The sequence below is a fragment of the Schistocerca nitens genome, chromosome 4, assembly GCF_023898315.1.
Source record: "Schistocerca nitens isolate TAMUIC-IGC-003100 chromosome 4, iqSchNite1.1, whole genome shotgun sequence".
NCBI classification, from domain to species: domain Eukaryota; kingdom Metazoa; phylum Arthropoda; class Insecta; order Orthoptera; family Acrididae; genus Schistocerca; species Schistocerca nitens.
Genome location: NC_064617.1, coordinates 536548409 through 536567196, shown reverse-complemented (window position 1 = coordinate 536567196; position 18788 = coordinate 536548409). Strand labels below are relative to the sequence as shown.

Here is an 18788-nt window from a genome sequence, read left to right as displayed (position 1 = left end):
CTTCAAGAAGAATATAATAGTCACAATCCCAAAGAAAGCAGGTGTTGACAGATGTGAAAATTACCGAACTATCAGTTTCATAAGTCGCAGCTGCAAAATACTAACGCGAATTCTTTACAGACGAATGGAAAAACTGATAGAAGCCGGCCTCGGGGAAGATCAGTTTGGATTCCGTAGAAATGTTGGAACACGCGAGGCAATACTGACCCTACGACTTTATCTTAGAAGAAAGATTAAGGAAAGGCAAACCTACGTTTCTAGCATTTGTAGACTTAGAGAAAGCTTTTGACAATGTTGATTGGAATACTCTCTTTCAAATTCTGAAGGTGGCAGGGGTAAAATACAGAGAGCGAAAGGCTATTCACAATTTGTACAGAAAGCAAATGGCAGTTATAAGAGTCGAGGGGTATGAAAGGGAAGCAGTGGTTGGGAAGGGAGTGAGACAGCGTTGTAGCCTCTCCCCGATGTTATTCAATCTGTATATTGAGCAAGCAATAAAGGAAAGAAAAGAAAAGTTCGGAGTAGGTATTAAAATCCATGGAGGAGAAATAAAAACTTTGAGGTTCGCCGATGACATTGTAATTCTGTCAGAGACAGCAAAGGACTTGGAAGAGCAGTTGAATGGAATTGACAGTGTCTTGAAAGCAGGGTATAAGATGAACATCAACAAAAGCAAAACGAGGATAATGGAATGTAGTCGAATTAAGTCGGGTGACGCTGAGGGAATTAGATTATGAAATGGGACACTTAAAGTAGTAAAGGAGTTTTGCTGTTTGGGTAGCAAAATAACTGATGATGGTCGAAGTAGAGAGGATATAAAATGTAGACTATCAATGGCAAGGAAAGCGTTTCTGAAGAAGAGAAATTTAACATCGAGTATAGATTTAAGTGTCAGGGAGTCGTTTCTGAAAGTATTTGTATGGAGTGCAGCTATGTATGGAAGTGAAACGTGGACGATAAATAGCTTAGACAAGAAGAGAACAGAAGCTTTCGAAATGTGGTGCTACAGAAGAATGCGGAAGATTAGATGGGTAGATCACATAACTAATGAGGGGGTATTGAATAGAATTGGGGAGAAGAGGAGCTTGTGGCACAACTTGACTAGAAGAAGGGATCGGTTGGTAGAACACCAATTTAATATTGGAGGGCAGCGTGGAGGGTAAAAATCGTAGAGGGAGACCAAGAGATGAATACACTAAGCAGATTCAGAAGGATGTAGGCTGCGTTAGGCACTGGGAGATGAAGTTGTTTGCACAGGATAGAGTAGCATTGAGAGCTGCATCGAACCAGTCTCAGGACTGAAGACCACAACAACAACAACAATCTCCGTTCAATGCGACGTACACAACGTTTCTAGGAGGGCCTCTATCCCGCATGATACCATTGTATGGGTGGACGTCAGAGCCAATATCTTGCTGTGCCAATAACGTCCCCATCATCCACTTACTGCTTCTCGAGTTATGCATCGTACATCGGGCAAACAGACGGAAGTCGGAAAGTACTGTTGGGTGGATAGGGAAGAAGAGTCCAATGAAATTTTGTGAGCTCCTCTCGCGTGTGCAACTTGTGTTAGGACTTGCGTTGTGATGGAGAACAAGAAGTTCGTTGCATTTTTGTGGCGACCAGCACGCTGAAGACGTTTCTTCAATTTCCTGGGATAGCACAATATGCTTCAGAGCTGGTTGTTGCAGCATGATGGAGGTCCTCAAACAGAAGAACCCATTCAGACTTCCATAAGACGGTCGCCATGACTTTACCGACTATAGGTGCGTCTTTGAACTTTTTCTTTGCATGTGATACGGTGTGGCGCTATTCAATGGATTGCCGTTTTGTTGCCGGTTCGAAGTGAGGAACCCATGTTCTATCGCTTGTGCGATTTCGACAAAAAATTGTCACTATCTTCCTCGTAACGCCAAGCAATTCCGCACGGATGGTCCTTTGTTGCTCTTCATGGCTTTCTGTTAGGCGGCGAGGAGCCCTGTGGGCGCACACCTTTGAGTACCCCAATTGGTGGCAGAATGTCTCACCACTACCAACAGAGACGTCCAGTGGAGCAGTGAGGTGTTTGACTGTGATCCATCGACGACCTCGAATGCGAGTGTCCGCACGTTCGAACACCGCAGGAGTCACAACTATCTGCGGCCGGCCGGCACGCGGGAGATCGAACAGATTTGCGTGATCTTGTAGGGATCGTGACAGACGCCTCGCCCATCGATCACAGTGCGTTTGTTCACTGCCAGGTCTCCATGGACATTCTGCAAACGCCTGTGAATATTTACGAGGCTCTGATTTTTCCGCCAGAAGAAACTCTCTGCTTTGAACGCACTTTGTTACAGACGCCATTTTGAAGACTACGTGTAGCCCCACCACCTATAGGGTTTTTTTTTAACTATAGGGCCTGAAGGGGGAATAGTTCATGGTGTCCCAGAACAAATTCCGCATTTTTTCAGCCGAATTTGGCAGAGAAAAAAATATGTTGCATTACTTATTGAACGCCCCTCGTACTTCCGTAAACACCAGCGAAAAAGCTATAAATGTCTCTCTACCTGTACTTCTATCAGTCATCGCTGGGTATAGAAACACGATATGAGCAGCCACAGAACGAGGAACTACTTGCACATTACGTGACGTAATGGTTTCCGCGACAAGCTGAATGACCTTCAAGTGACAGGTAGTCGCTAGCCCGCCATGGCGAACGACAGGCGAGCGTGCCTGTGCCGCGTACAAGCTTCGTGCTAATAGCATCTTAGTTGAACGTACTGGCAGATAAAAATTGTATGCCGGACCGGGACCGGGATTCCAATAATTTTTTAAACTGCTTTCGGAACGGAGGTGGGGTAATTTGATTTGCGGTGTCTCCCTCGACTCTACATGCTCTGCCATCCGCCTTTTACTCTGTTTTAACTGCTTTCAAATGTGTTTAGACCTTTGTTCTGCCACGCACCTTCTTTTAGTTTTTTAGGAGTAGCACTTCGGTGAATATAAGATCTTAACGATTCACCATCCTTGAGACCAGCTGATGATGCAAGAACAGCTGAAGAAGTTGACACGTTTTCCTCTGAGAGAGTGGGTTCTTTTCCATTACAACGAGGTGACCAAAGTCATGGGATACCCCCTAATACCGTGTCGGATCTCCTTTTTCCCCAGTATAGTGCAGCAACTCGACGTTGCATGCAATCAACAAGTCATTGTAAGTCCCCTGCAGAAATACTGAGCCGTGCTGCCTCTATGGCCGTCCGTAATTGTGAAAGTTTTGCCGGTGCAGGATTTTGTGCACGAACAGACCGCTCGATTATGTCCTCTAAATGTTCGATTGGATTCACGTTGAGCAATCTGAGTAGCCAAAACGTTCGCTTGAATTGTCCAGAAGGTTTTTCTAATCAATCGCGAACATCTGTGACCCGGTGACACGGCAAGTAGCCATCCATAACAATTCCATCGTTGTTGCGATAATGACGTCCACGAGTGATTGCAGAACATAACCATTTCCAGTCAATGATTGGTTCAGTTCGACCAGAGCACCCATTCAGTTCCATGTAAGCATAACCCATTATAGAGTCGCCAGCAGTTTTCACAGTGCTTTGTTGACAACTTGTGTCCATGACTTCGTGAGGTCTGCGCCACACTAGAACCTATAACCAGCTCTTACCCACTGAAAACGGGACTCACCTGCACAGGCCACCGTTTTACAGTCGTCTAGGGGCCAACCCATATGATCACAAGTCCAGGAGATGCGCTGCAAACGATGTTGTGCTGTAACAAAGGCACTCGCGTCGATCGTCTTGCGCCGCACTGTGCTGGCGGATACGTTCGTTTTACGTCCCACATTGATTTCTGCGGTATTTGATGCAATGTCGCTATTCTGTTAGCACTTACAATTCTATGGCAAACATACTGCTCTCGGTCGTTAGGTGAAGGCCATCGGTCACTGTGTTGTCTTTGATGTGAGATAATACCTGAAATTTGGTATTCTCGACACACTCTTGACATTGTGGATCCTGGAATACTGAATTTCCTAACGATTTACGAATTGGAATGCCCCATGCATCTCACCCCAACTACCATTTCATCTTCAAAGTCTGTTAATTTCCGTCGAGCACGACAAATGTAAAGATGTAGAGGCTTGTCTCATGAGGGGTAAGATAGATATTGCCTACAGGAAAATTAAAGAGACCTTTGGAGAAAAGAGAACCACTTGCATGAATATCAAGAGCTCAGATGGAAATACAGTTCTAAGCAAAGAAGGGAAAGCAGAAAGGTGTAAGGAGTATATAAAGGTTCTATACAGGGGCGATGTTCTTGAGGACAATATTATGGAAATGGAAGAGGAGGTACATGAAGATGAAATGGGAGATATGATACTGCGTGAAGAGTTTGACAGAGCACTGAAAGACTTAAGTCGAAACAAGGCCGCGGGAGCAGATAACATTCCATTAGAACCACTGACAGCCTTGGGAGAGCCAGTCCTGACAAAACTCTACCATCTGGTGAGCAAGATATATGAGACAGGCGAAATACCCTCAGACTTCAAGAAGAATATAATAATTCCAATTCCAAAGAAAGCAGGTGTTGACAGATGTGAAAATTACCGAATTATTAGTTTAATAAGTCACAGCTGCAAAATACTAACGCGAATTCTTTACAGACGAATGGAAAAACTGGTAGAAGCCGACCTCGGTGAAGATCAGTTTGGATTCCGTAGAAATGTTGGAACACTTGTGACAATACTGACCCTACGACTTATCTTAGAAGAAAGATTAAGAAAAGGCAAACCTACGTTTCTAGCATTTGTAGACTTAGAGAAAGCTTTTGACAATGTTGACTGGAATATTCTCTTTCAAATTCTGACGGTGTCAGGGGTAAAATACAGGGAGCGAAAAGCTATTTACAATTTGTACAGAAACCAGATGGCAGTTATAAGAGTCAAGGGACATGAAAGGGAAGCAGTGGTTGGGAAGGGAGTGAGACAGGGTTGTAGCCTCTCCCCGATGCTATTCAATCTGTATATTGTGCAAGCAGTAAAGGAAACAAAATAAAAGTTCGGAGTAGGTATTAAAATCCATGGAGAAGAAATAAAAACTTTGAGGTTCGCCAATGACATTGTAATTCTGTCAGAGACAGCAAAGGACTTGGAAGAGCAGTTGAACGGAATGGACAGTGTCTTGAAAGGAGGGTATAAGATGAACATCAACAAAAACAAAACGAGGATAATGGAATGTAGCCGAATTAAGTCGGGTGATGCTGCGGGAATTAGACTAGGAAATGAGACACATAAAGTAGTAAAGGAGATTTGCTATTTGGGGAGCAAAATAACTGATGATGATCGAAGTAGAGAGGATATAAAATGTAGACTGGCAATGGCAAGGAAAGCATTTCTGAAGAAGAAAAATTTGTTAACATCGAGTATTGATTTAAGTGTCAGGAAGTCGTTTCTGAAAATATTTGTATGGAGTGTAGTCATGTATGGAAGTGAAACATGGGCGATAAATAGTTTAGACAAGAAGAGAATAGAAGCTTTCGAAATGTGGTGCTACAGAAGAATGCTGAAGATTAGATGGGTGGATCACATAACTAATGAGGTGGTATTGAATAGAATTGGGGAGAAGAGGAGTTTGTGGCACAACTTGACTAGAAGAAGGGATCGGTTGGTAGGACATGTTCTGGGGCATCAAGGGATCACCAATTTAGTACTGGAGGGCAGCATGGAGGGTAAAAATCGTGGAGGGAGACCAAGAGATGAATACACTAAGCAGATTCAGAAGGATGTAGGCTGCAGCAGGTACTGGGAGATGAAGAGGCTTGCACAGGATAGAGTAGCATGGAGAGATGCATCAAACCAGTCTCAGGACTGAAGACCACAACAACAACAACAACAACCATAATCACGTAAGAAACCTTTTCACATGAATCACCTGAGTACAAATGACAGCTCCGCCAATGCACAGCCATTTTATACCTTGTATGCGCGATACTACCGCCATTTATTTATGTGGATGTAACTATCCCATGACTTTTGTCACCTCTATGTGTTTTACTATTGTCGATCCTGCCGGTGTTCATGACGTTTTTAGCCTTCTCACTTTTACTATTAAGGATTTCCCTGCTAGAAACAATTATTATTCACTTCCTGTCTCTGCACGTCATACTGTTGACGCGGAGGGAGGTGGGGGAGGGGGAGGTGTAAGATGTGGGTGAGGTGAGGTGCCTCTAACCGTAGATTAGCCCTGCGGGAAGTGTCCCTTAACTGCTCTGTGACCTGCATCTCGGCCCGGCCCATTCACTTTTATTTGACTTTTATTTCTCATCTCTACCATCAATATTGCTGTCAGTGCCCCAACTTTACAACTACTACAAACTACAACAGTTCGGAAAAATTTCTGGCTAACATCACTGACTCCGAATAGACTATTTCTTGAACCAGGGAGAGATGTCCTCACTGCTTAGTCCTTTAAACAGCCCTCCAGAACAAACCTAAATCGAACCTGGAACCCTTGCCTTTTGTGGGCAAGGTTACAAGAGAAATTCTGTGAAATTTGTAAGGTAGAAGACAGGTACTGGCGGAAGCACTGCTGTGAAGGCAAGTCTGATTCGGGCTTGGATCGCTCAATCGGTAGAGTTCTTGCTCACAGAATACAAGGATCCTTTTTCAAGTCTCAGCGCAGCATGTAATTTTAATCTTCCACGAAGTTTCACATCAATACACAATCCGCTGCAGAGTGAAAATTCGATTCGAAATCGTGTTAATTTATTCATCCGCTGCTGCTCGGTAGAATAATTTCATTTAAGTTGTGTGTTCAGATTCTATGGTCTGCGAGTTTCTTTCTCGGAATCAGGGAATCAGGTGCAGATACTGTGCGGTTTTAATGAAAGTGCAGCTACTCATGGACGTCCAGTGTGGGCTGCAATTATCGTATGCCAGCTAAATTTGGCAGATATTCTAATGCGTTAATGCGGAACCGGAACCGATCCAAGCGGGAAAAAAATTAGTTCCAGTTTTGGCCACCAAACGCAAATCTGGCGCTGTACAGCGTCTCGTCGACGTCTCCAGAGGTAATAAACAAATCAACATTATGCCTTTCACATTTTTTACTTTTTCTGCCCATGTCCCGTTCGTTCCTAGTCGAGTGCTAGTCAAGCCCCACAGCACTTATGCTCAGTACTGTGACAGGAGCCGGCGTCACCACTGTGGCAAGGCCGCTGGCGGCCTTCGTGAGTAGCTGCACTGTAATTATGACCGCCCAGTAGAAATGGTTTTGCTTAAGATAGGCGGGCACTCTTCCTGTATGGACGGTACCGATGGCAACACTGTACAGCACACGCAACTCTAGCGGCTGCGCCGAGAGCGAGGAGCGATTCTGATAGTACACGCTGTCCGAGACTGCGTGATTTGCTTTCAAAAGTTTGCTAAGTACACAGTTAAAAGATGCAGATTTGAAACAGGGCACAGTTATTTTTAATTATCGGTATGGTTATGAGCCGATGTCCAGAGATTTCTACACAGGGTGAACCAGAATTCCACTGATAAACATTGAGATGTGTTATTACAGACCAAAACAAGAAATAAAAGTCGTATAAAGATGGGCTCCAAAATGCATAGCTTAAGATCTATAAGTACTTGTACAGCAGGAGAGATGTGTTTCACAGAAGCGAAGATGAGAAAATTCTCATAGGTCTTAAGGTATGTATTTTAGAGACCATGCTTACCAGCTTTTTTTCTTGTTTTCGTCCACTCTGTCACGTCTGAAAGTATGTCAGTGGAATTCTGGCTCATCCTGTAGACAAAGTGGCGTCGGTACATTTACTTAAAAAAATTCATTCCTTGAATAGGCACACATTAGAGGTCAACTATTGGAGGCATCGTTTTGTTTCTCTGAGGCTAGTAACGTAGTCAACATATCTCGAAAGAAGATGTAAATAAAAACAACATTTTTTGTGAAATTTTCAGTTTTGAGTGCCGAAAAGTACGACAAAATTGTCCCTATAAATATCAGTAATATTCATCATTTGAATTTGCAGCTCCTTGTGTTGACTATGTTTGCAGCTAAAATTGTAGGATGTGAGGTCCACCAGTTATGCAAAACAACGTTTTTTCTCAGTATCCAAACATGTGCCATCATCAGTGGGTTTCCGTGTTATTTATTCTTTACACTTGGTGTGCATGATTTTTCTGGATCACTTATGTTTTTTTTTTTTTTTTTTTTTTTTTTTTTTTTTTTTTTTTTAACTAGAGGTAGCTTTTCATATTTTGTGGGGCAAGTGTGTTTTGTGTTTTGGTGAAGCGAAAAGTTTTTTACGGCCTTATTTGTGGAAAATACGTTTTATATTTACGTATGCATCACGACACCTCACCATGATGCGGAGAATAAAAGGGCTTACCACACGAAAACATGACACACTACCGGTAGTAAATAATACACAAGCGATCCGGAAAAATCATGCACACCAAATGTAAAGAATAAATAAAACGGAAACCCACTGACGATGGCACAATGGTGCTGAAACATGTTTGGGTACTGAGAAAACACTATGTTTTGCATAATTGGCGGACCTCACATTCTATACTATCAGTAATATCTGAAAATAAAGGATTAGGATCTTAAGTATTCGTAAACTATTGTGTCGTGACGGCAAAATTCAGCTTAGAAAATTTCATCGCCTTAATTCTTTCAATTTCTGAGAAAATTTTACTTAAGACCTGGAAGGTGAAAAAATAGAACTTGAAAGTTTTCTTTGTACCTTAATTAAATTCTTTTTGCTGTGCAGCGCGAGTGCATCATGGTAAGAAAAACTCATTTGCAAATATTACTGGCTGAGCTACAAACGCGAAATATTTACGCAAGACAGCGGAAACACAGGAGACCTCAAAAAGACGTTTTCCACAATTCGAATTTTTACCCCCGATCGGTTAAATCCCGCATTATGAAAATGAGAAAGAAAACGTCTGCCGATGTTGCTTAATCGACTGAGTAGTCTTCAGTGAAATATGTTAGCAAAAGATCAGTCGATATTACATGACTACTTTAAAAATATTTGAAATGAAACGATTTAGGCCGAAACTTGTGAATGAATTACATGGTAACTACATGAAGCAGCGAGTTGCCTACAGTCCTTTTCCGGCACAGTTTCGCAATGCCGTCTCACTTTCTAATCAATGTGCGACATATCGCAATTCATACATTTATTCGACATTATAGCCTACTATCTAATACTTTATACTAGATCGTATCATTTTATTCCTGTATATGCTTGAAAGGAAATAATAACGACTCAGTGGTTAAAAATATAGCAGAAATTATTATCAGCATGCATGCGACAGTATGCGCACCTAATATGTTCCAAAACGCTGTGCGTAAAAACGGAATTTTCCGGTGCTCATAGCTCGTGTTCTAATGGCGATAAAAAGATAAGTTTAATTGTTTTGAATAGCTCTTAGGCTAGCGCCCATTTGTACACCCAACAGAAGGATAGTCTTAGTGTCACTATCCTACAGCACAGGGTCAAAGTATGAATATGACACACTTCCTCCTGCTCAGGCAAATGGAGTAAAGTCTTTTTTTATGAGGTCTATGGTGGTCGTGATGGGACTTAAGAAGGCACTAATTATTCATGGTCGGTTCCTTGGAAAATCCCACAATTATGTTTCCGCCGTCACTAGCGGACCAAAACCCAGCCGAGGATTCCAAGACAGTTATGCACAGTAAATGGATGAAATGTATACAATATATCCCCAAGATAGCTATTTCGAACAACCTCGAAAATTTTCTCAACATATCCATCCATTTCCAAGTTACAGAGATTCAGCGCTACCCTACATCTACACGTAAAACCCTATAGAGGCGAAATCTAAGTAACAAATAACCACAGCAATTTGCTCAAAATTTAACGGTATATTCTCTAGGCATTTATCCTCGAAGATTCATCTCCTCATTTTCAAAAAAATTGTATACGTTATCAAGAAACACCCCAAACGCTTTCCTTTTGGTTATCAAACTCAGCGGCGGATTCCGAGGTGGCCATATGCAGAAAATGGCTGCAATTTTTATTCCTATGGCTGCAGTTTTATTCCTAGGATCCCGATCTCGAACAGTCTTGAAAGTTTTCTTCATATATTTATCCCTTTCCGAGATACAGAAGTTCAAAGTTAGACCAGTTGTACACGTAAAGTCAGATGTGAGTCAAAAACCTAGTTTATAAAGCGTCATAGCAAGGAGAAATATGCTGTAAACTGCCTCCGTTATCATCTGGGAATACCATGTTGTAGCACAGAAAAGCACATGGAAATTTTTTTGTACATAAATCCAGCCTGAACTGTAAAATTAGTTTTGCTTTACTTCAATTTCAGGTAATTAAACCATTTAAATTTTATTGAGCAATAAATTTCTTTTCATATGAGCTACAGGCCTTGCTGGAGCAGGGAAAAGAAGGGCAACAGCCGAAAAATACTGATGTCGGAGCACAAAAAATGCGAATATACTCGCGTTTATTTAAAAGACTCTGACAAAAAATGGGGTACTAGCTGCCTCATTCTACCTTCCTCAGCACCTTTAAAAATTTTACAAAAATGTTTGCCATGTCAACATATTTGCGCATTTTTACGCCGAGAGAGAAAAAAGCAGTGGCGTGGCAAAGAGACGGAAAAGTAATAAATACTGGAAGATGGTAGACAGTAGTCGTATTATAGAAACAGCGAAGAAGACAATGGCAGTATGAGAGAAACAGAGGGACATAGTGGCAGTGGAACATAGTTGACAGTGGCAGAACAGTGCTAGGAAAAGAGGGAAGGAGAGAGTACCAGCCAGGGAGGGGAGGGGGGGGGCGGAAGTAAAGAGAAAGAGAAAGAGAAAGTGTAAGTTCGTGAGAACCAGTGATAATGAGAGACAGAGTCTGTGACAATGAGAATGAGGAAGAAAGACAATGATAGTGAAAAGAGACAGAAGCAGTAGGAAGGAAGGATAGACATATTAGCAGTGAGAGAGTGTAAGAGTTAGATTGACAGTGAGAGGAGATTGTAGAACCAGGACAGATCGAAGGGGAGTGTGGCTTTGAGGCAGGAGACAATGACAGAAAGACACAAAGAGATAATGACCATGAGCTGGACTGAATAAGTGAGTGAGAAAGGGCAACGAGGTATGAGCGACTTAACAGCGATGGCCTAGCGGTTATGAGCAAGTTACAGTTAGGGGAGCTTGTGGGCGTTTGAGTTGCATGTTAAAAAACGCACGAATATGTTCGCTGCCAAAACGTCTGGGAAAATTTTTAAAGGTGCTGAGAAGGTGGAAGGGGACAGCTGGTAACACACTTTTCAGTCAGTACATATTCGCTTTTTTTTTTCTTTTTGTGCTCCGGTAGGAGCACTTACCCGCTAGTTATTACTGTTAACCTTCAATTTTACTAATGGTAACCAGCACCAATATTAGCTATTACTACTACTACAACTATTACATCTACCTCCAACATTATTGTTTCTGCTACCACTTTGATATGAACTACAGAAAACTGTCTATCCGCTTTACAATTTTTGCATCGTAAATTCCTCATACTCACTCAATAACACCATGTTCCGTAGGTAGACCGCCGAACCCGTGGGCATTGCATTTACACAGAAGGAATGTGGTATTCTGATCTAAGGGAGATCATTATGTGCAAGAGATGAATAGGAAACTACTTCATGTTGTGTTACAGGCCGGGATGTTATCACGATACCTGTTCGGACCTTGCCATGCCATATGTCTCATTATGGGGAATAATGAATTTTCGCGTGGCTCCATGGCTGTATAAGACTAATGAAAAATTGTGCAGAAATGTTCAAGATCCCTTTCTGAACATAGCTTCTAAGACGGAGACGTAAATATTTCTGAGTAAGGCACGACAGTACGCACACAGATCCGCTGAATACATAATTTTTATGTATATGTACTCCAATATTCACTATACTGTTTTGACGTACGGGTATGGGAGCTTCTCCACAGAACTGTAGAAATGGGGACGTTTTCGTTACAAGAGCAGCGAGTAATCATTCGTTTTGTCCATTAATAGTCATCAGCCGTTCAGTGACAGATTTGGTGATCGTGTCATGAATGTGAAGAATGAGCGCTCATGGGTGCGACAGTCTAATGAAGGCAGAACGTTGTGTCACAACGAACCAGAACAATCTCGCCTCGCTCCTGCCGGTGTGACCACACAATCGGATCGTGCAGACGGTCGTTTTGGAGGACAACAGTACTGAGTGCTAAGGACATCGTCTTCATAATTGGCATTTCCGTACTATCTGTGTACACAATCCCGTAAGACGAGCTGAAAATGAGGAAACTGTCCCCCATATGGCTGCCGCAAAAGCTGGGGGACAACCTCATGGCAGCGCGCTTGGAAATGTGCCAGACGATGTTTACACGTGGTGGCGGCTTGAGTGGGACATCTTTTTGTGACAACAGAAGAGACGTGGCTACTGTTTTCCAATCCTGAAGCCAAACGCCATTCTGATCAGTGAAATTACACAGATTTACCGCCACCAAAAAACTTCGGGTAATGACTGGGGCTGAAAAAGTGGTGGTGGCGACGTTTTGGGAGAGTGACGGTGCATTGCTTACACATTATGTTCCAAAGGGCGATAGCAGCGTGCTACCAAGATGTCTGGAGAACAAGTTCCTTCTCTCATTGCGAGAAAAACGGACGGTAAAGGCTGCACGTGTGCTCTTTACCTTGACGATGCACCAACGGATTGGGTCAACGCGAGTTCCATCATGAAAAGTACTTCGATGTGGTTTCGCATGCTCCTTACCCGTCTCACCTAGTTCCTAGCGGTTTTTGGCGCTCTCCAACGATGAGAGGATAATCCGTGGACACAGTTTCCCAAGTGGTCCTGCTTAACTATTTTTGAGTGCTCAGAACAGACTCTTAACGAAGTATTCACAGCGGCCGTTGAATAATGTCGTCGACGTTGTAGTAGGTCTGTAGGACTGCTGAGATATTTCTTTCAGAAAAGACTTAAGTATCAAGTTTTTTGTGTGTCTATTTTGTGAGAAAGATAACTGGTGGCTGTAAAACTTAAACTGCACCTTGTATAAATGAAAAACACAAAATTGTGGGCGTTCTACAGTATTATGTTATTTGGTTGACCGGTTTTCAGCTTACAGGGTCATCACCAAATTATAAATGACTATCGCCATCATAGAGAATACAGCACTGTTGAAAAGTATATTACACATGAGAAACAGTGTAAATAAGTCCAGCGGCTCTAGACGCTCCTATCTATATGTGTCCGTTGTCACCGGTGCAGCAGTTGAACGAGGAACGTCTACTTGGCCTCACTAGAAGTCGGTCTTAAGACCGACATCACAGTATGGTTTCGCACAACCACAATGATAATAATTGTACTGAATGATCATAAGAGTTTCTGAGATTTTATATGTAGTACAAGGGCAAAACAAACGTAAAGTCAGTGCATTGCAAATGAATCTGAAATAATTTTTTTTTAAATGTGGTACTTATATAATTTTGACCAGTTCTTATAGCCAGGTTCACGTAACACGATCCCTCATTTAATCCCAAAAGTCACAGTTCATCATGTTCCTATGCAGCAGAAAATAGCGGACGTGAACATAATTAAAAAGACAAAAAATATGAAACACAAGTCAACAAAACACTTAGGCTTGAATTATTGCATCTTCTTGCGACAGCAATACAAATACGGTTACAAGATTTAATTATTTCTGTTCTTCCTGTGGAGTGACTAGATATCCAGAACGAACCAATCACAGAAAAACCAGTTTTTACCACCTAGGAGAGAGACCTCGCAGTGATGAATACAGCCCACCCCACACGCTGTAGCAAAAGCTCATTCTGGAACGGTGACTTTGTTACACCAATACGGTCTTTCAATTACATTCTTCGTTGGCAAGATTCACAGAGTATACACAACAAAAAGTCTGTAGTATGATCATGATACTGTACAATAAATAAATATGGTTTACGAAGAGAAGTACGAGTGCCGTTCAACCAGTAATGCAACACTTTTTTCTGAAAGCAGGTTGGTTTTCTTCAGGATTCCAACACACCATATTATTGCACACTCTTTAGGCTACAAGACCCCGTTTTCCAACATAATCTCCGCTCAAAGCGACGGCCTTACGCCAACTTACTAGGAGCACCTGTGTGCCCGCACGGTATCACTCTACTGGTCACTGTGGGAGCCACAGTAACCTCCACATCATCCGCGTACTGCTTCTCGCGGAGTGCATCCTTCATTGGGCCATACAGATGGAAGTCGGAAGGAGCGAGACACGGGCTGTAGGGTGGATGAGGAAGAACACTCCAATAAAGTTCTGTGAGCTCCTCTCGGGTGCGCAGACTTCTGTGAGGCCTTGCGTTGTCATGGAGAAGGAAGAGTTCTTTGGCTTTTTTGTGGCGACGAACACACTAAGTCATTTCTTCAATTTCCTGAGTATGTGCCCCAGGGCTCTCCCCTCTCCCCTCTCCTCTACCTCCTGTACACGGCTCCTGGATTTCTCCCTTACTGTCTGCGCCCGTCCTGTCCGCCTCTCCCCCACTCTCACCTACCTTGACCTCACCGTTGACCGTCACCTCACCTGGATCACTCATCTCCGCTCCATCCAATCCAAAGCCCACATCCACCTCAGACTCGTCAAACTCCTCTCTGGCCGAACATGGGGGTTGCACCCCTCTACCATCCTCCACACCTACAAATCCTTAATCCGTCCCATCCTCTGTTATGCCAGTCCCGCCTGGATATTGCCCCCCCCCCCCCCAAATTCTATAAGTCCCTCCAGATCCTTGAGCATCATGCACTCCACCTCGAGTTCCGTATATGCCTCCCATCCCCCATGCGGATCCTCTATGACCTCATTCCTTTCCCCCATCTGCTCCTATTCCTCGAACATATCCGCATACTCTACACCGCCTTTATCCCCCTCACCCCCTGGTTGCTCCTCTCCTCTCCCGTCCCTGCCCCCTGCCACGCCTTCACTGTTGTGTCCCCCCTACCCTCCATCTCTAGACCCGTCATCTCCTTTCCCAAGGTGGCTTCCATCAACTCCCCCTCCCGGATGATGCCATCTCTCCCTCCATCTATCCCTCCTATCAACTCTGATCTTCACCCCCCCTCCTTTCCTCCATTCTTTCCCTGGGCTCCCTCTTCCCCCCCTTCCATTCTGTTTTCTCCCTGCCAAACCTCTTCTTATCTCCCTTCTCCCCCCCCCCCCCGAGTCCTTTTGTATTCCCCTCCTTTGCCTTCCCCACTCCCTGTCGCATATGCCCAGCACCCCCCACCCCCCTTATGGGTCCTCATCCTCCATCAGCTCCTTTCCCCCCTCCCACCCTTCGATTTTCCTCTCCTTCCTCCCCTTTTTTACTTTTCCATCATCTGTCCAGTTTCCCCTCACCAGCTCTCGGCTGTATGTCACATTTGCCAACTTTTTAGTGCAGTGTTCCAGTGAATGTTCAGTGTTGTTTTGTCTTTCTAGTGTTGCGAACAGAAACCATGCTGCCGCTGGGTGTGAATTTTATGTCTTCTGCGAACAGAAACCAGACTGTCGCCGTGTTTTTTTAATTGTCTGTCTATTATTTTACCTGTCTGCTTCGTATGTATTTTATTAGCATCATCACCCCTTTGTTCTATGTTTTAAGTTCCACAATTTTTTATCCATGTTACTATTTAAGTCTCCGATTTTATCGCCTGTTTTTATTATTTATTTTCTTCATCTTATTAAAACAAAGTCTGTAGGCTGAAGAGCGGCATACTAAGCTGTTGCCAGCCCGCCCCCTTTGGGGGGAATTGAAATTCAATAAAGGAAAAAAAATCCTGAGAATGTGGAATTCCCCCCGCCCGTGAGAGATTGGACAGGTATGTGCGACCTTGTTGCGATGATTAACAGACGCCACTCAGAACGACTGACTGTGCTTTTCTTCACTACCAGGTATCCGGAGACATTCTGCAAGCGCCCATGAATGTCTGAGATACTCTGGTTTTCCGCGAAAAGAAATTCAATGACAGCTCTGTGCTTGGAACGCACCACCTTTACAGACGCCATTTCGAAGGCTACGTACAGCGCCGCCACCTATCGGAAACTTCATGAAACTATAGCGCACCAAGCGGGAATAATCCACGTAGTCCCACAAAAAATTCCGCATTTTTTGACCTAAATTGGCCAAGGAAAAAAGTGTTGCGTTACTTATTGAACGCCCCTCGTGAAACGTTTCAGCATCCTAGTAAAAGGAGTAAATTTTTCGGGCCAAAAGATATACTCGTACACCGCTTTGCAGATCTATAGTAAGTGACCTGACTAAATAAGAAAAAAGGAAAACATTATATTTTCGAAAACTGTAAGACCTTAGCAATGTATAAAATTTCAGAATTTTAGATGTGATATATTTCATACTTATACTGCAATAACTTGTGTGCTATGTGCATAGTACCGCGGCAATTGTACATCTTCCTTCTGATTTGGCCAATAGTGGACTGCAGGAACAAAAGATTTACTGAATTATCTCTCTTCCTCCATCATCCATTCATTGAGTGTCTTCCCATTTTCTTCTTTGACTCGAAATTCCCGACCTTAGTTCGGAATAACTTTTTATTCCAGATTTGCTATGGATCGATTTCAGGTTCCTCCGTGTGCTTATTTATTTTTTCCAGCCATTCTGTAGCCGTTTTTAACTTGATGACATATTTTAAAAACTTTCCAGGTGAATCTGCTCTCGTTGTCTCTTGTAATGTGCACATATAATTTTCAATTTTACTTGTGTATCAGGTCTGTCACATTTCCTGGCTCTCCGTGAAGATCTATTCTTATCTCTCCATAAATTATATTTTTCTTTGTCTGATGCTAACATCTTCCTGAAGATATTTTTTTTCTTTCTTCTCTAGGTCTTCGCTCTCCCTTTGTTGTTCAATGTCAAGACATTCTGGCTATAAAATGTTTCTGTCTTCACTGTCATTGTATTTTTTCAGTTCGTGTTCGAGATTCTCTATCCTAGCTCGTTGTTTATTCGTCTCTATTAAGTGTATTTCCGATATATGCATTCTCCGGGATTTTTGTCTTCTCTTACTATTTCTCCAAACTTCGTTTCCAGATACATCACTTTGTCTCGTCCTTTTTTGTTCACTCTGTCTTCTAATGAATGATGTTGAGTCTTGGCTTCTCTGTAGTCAGGTGTATTTTATTGCGCATGTTATCCATTATCTATCAACATGACTGAAAGCCTTTTAAGTAATCTCTGCCTCGTGATGGCTGGGTGTTGTGTGCTGTCCTTAGGTTAGTTAGGTTTAAGTAGTTCTAAGTTCTAGGGGACTGATGACCATAGATGTTAAGTCCCATAGTGCTCAGAGTCATTTGAACCTTTTAAGTAAGCATGTTTGATTATTATTTCCAGCATCTGAATCGCTCTGCGTTCTAGCGATATTCTCGCTTCATGGATCCGTGAAACTCCGTATAAATTAATATAAAGATAAATGTTCCCAGGTCGTCCACCACCTGACGATGAAGCAAAATCAGAACGCCTTGAGACTAGGCAGACCGAACCGCCCCCTGCGCACCAGAAGCCACCGTCAGTGCCCGCATCCACGGCTGGCACACCGCGAGCACCAGAGACTGCTCGAAGCCAAAAATCTTCCAGCCGTCTTAGCCGCAAGTCCTCCGGTCACAAGCCACAGGGTCCGCCACCGGTGCCTGAAGAAGTCACGGAGGTATGTAGAATCTTTCCGTCGTATGTACCACTCACTGTACGTTATGTAAGTTCTTGTCTGTATGACGTAATGCTAAAACGATTGTGTGCTACGTATTTAAGACCAACCGTAAGAAGAACGTGGATAAGCAACAGGCACAAAAGAGTAATATGTTGTTGTTTTCAGTCCGAATATTGTGTTCAAACATTAGTCACTCCCTACGTTCCTCCATCGACAAATTAACTGTTCCTACACGCCATTTTAGGCATATTGTGCCATAGGTCGACATTTCTTTTCTCCCCAAATTGATTCAGTATCTCCTCTTTGGTTATTCGCTCTGCCCATCTAATCTTTAGCATTCCGCCGTAGCACAACATTTCGAATTCTTCCATTCTCTTGTTGTGTGAACTGATTATCGTCCATGTTTCACTTCCTGACAAGGCTACACCCATACGAATAGCTTCAGGAAATACTTCGTAGGGCTTAAATTTAGACTCGACGCTAACATTTTCCTTCTTTTCAGAAAAGATTTCGTTGATACCGGCAGTCTGCATTTTATATCCTCTTTATTTCTGCCACTGGTTATTTTGCTACCTAAGTAGCGTTTTAAGGTCTCATTTCGTAATCGGATTACCTCGGCATCACCTGATTTATCTTTTCAGGACGCTTTTCATTCTGTTCAACTATCATTGAAAGTCCTTTAACGTCTTTGACAGAAAAGTAATGTCGTCTTGTCCCGGAACTGTAATCCCTTCTCTAAATTTCTCCTAGTTTCCTTTACTGCTAGTGTAATCTACGAAGTTAATAACAGTGTGCATAGGATACATCCCTACTTTCCTCCCTTCTCAATTACTGCTTCACACCTGCGCGTCCTTCGACTCTTACAGCCGCAATCTACTTTCTGTACAAGTTGTAGATGGATAACTTTTCGCTCTCTGTGTTTTATTTCTTATAACTTCAGAATTTCAAAGAATGTATTCCAGTCGTTATTGCCAAACGCTTTTTCTAAATCTAAGAATTTCGTGAAGACGGATATGCGTTGCTTTAATCTATTGTGTAAGTCAGTATTGCCTTCGTTTTCCTACCTCACTCCCCATGTCGATCTTCC

The 18788-nt window shown here is 42.9% G+C and overlaps 1 protein-coding gene across 1 annotated transcript in view; it reads left to right on the top strand.

The window, feature by feature from the left end:
- The window catches only part of LOC126252421 (uncharacterized), a 102671-nt gene that overhangs the window by 17892 nt on the left and 65991 nt on the right, over window positions 1-18788 (top strand). The window contains exon 3 of the mRNA XM_049953311.1: window positions 17478-17701. Coding sequence (XP_049809268.1) covers window positions 17478-17701 — 224 coding nt within the window. The remainder of the gene's footprint in view (window positions 1-17477; window positions 17702-18788) is intronic.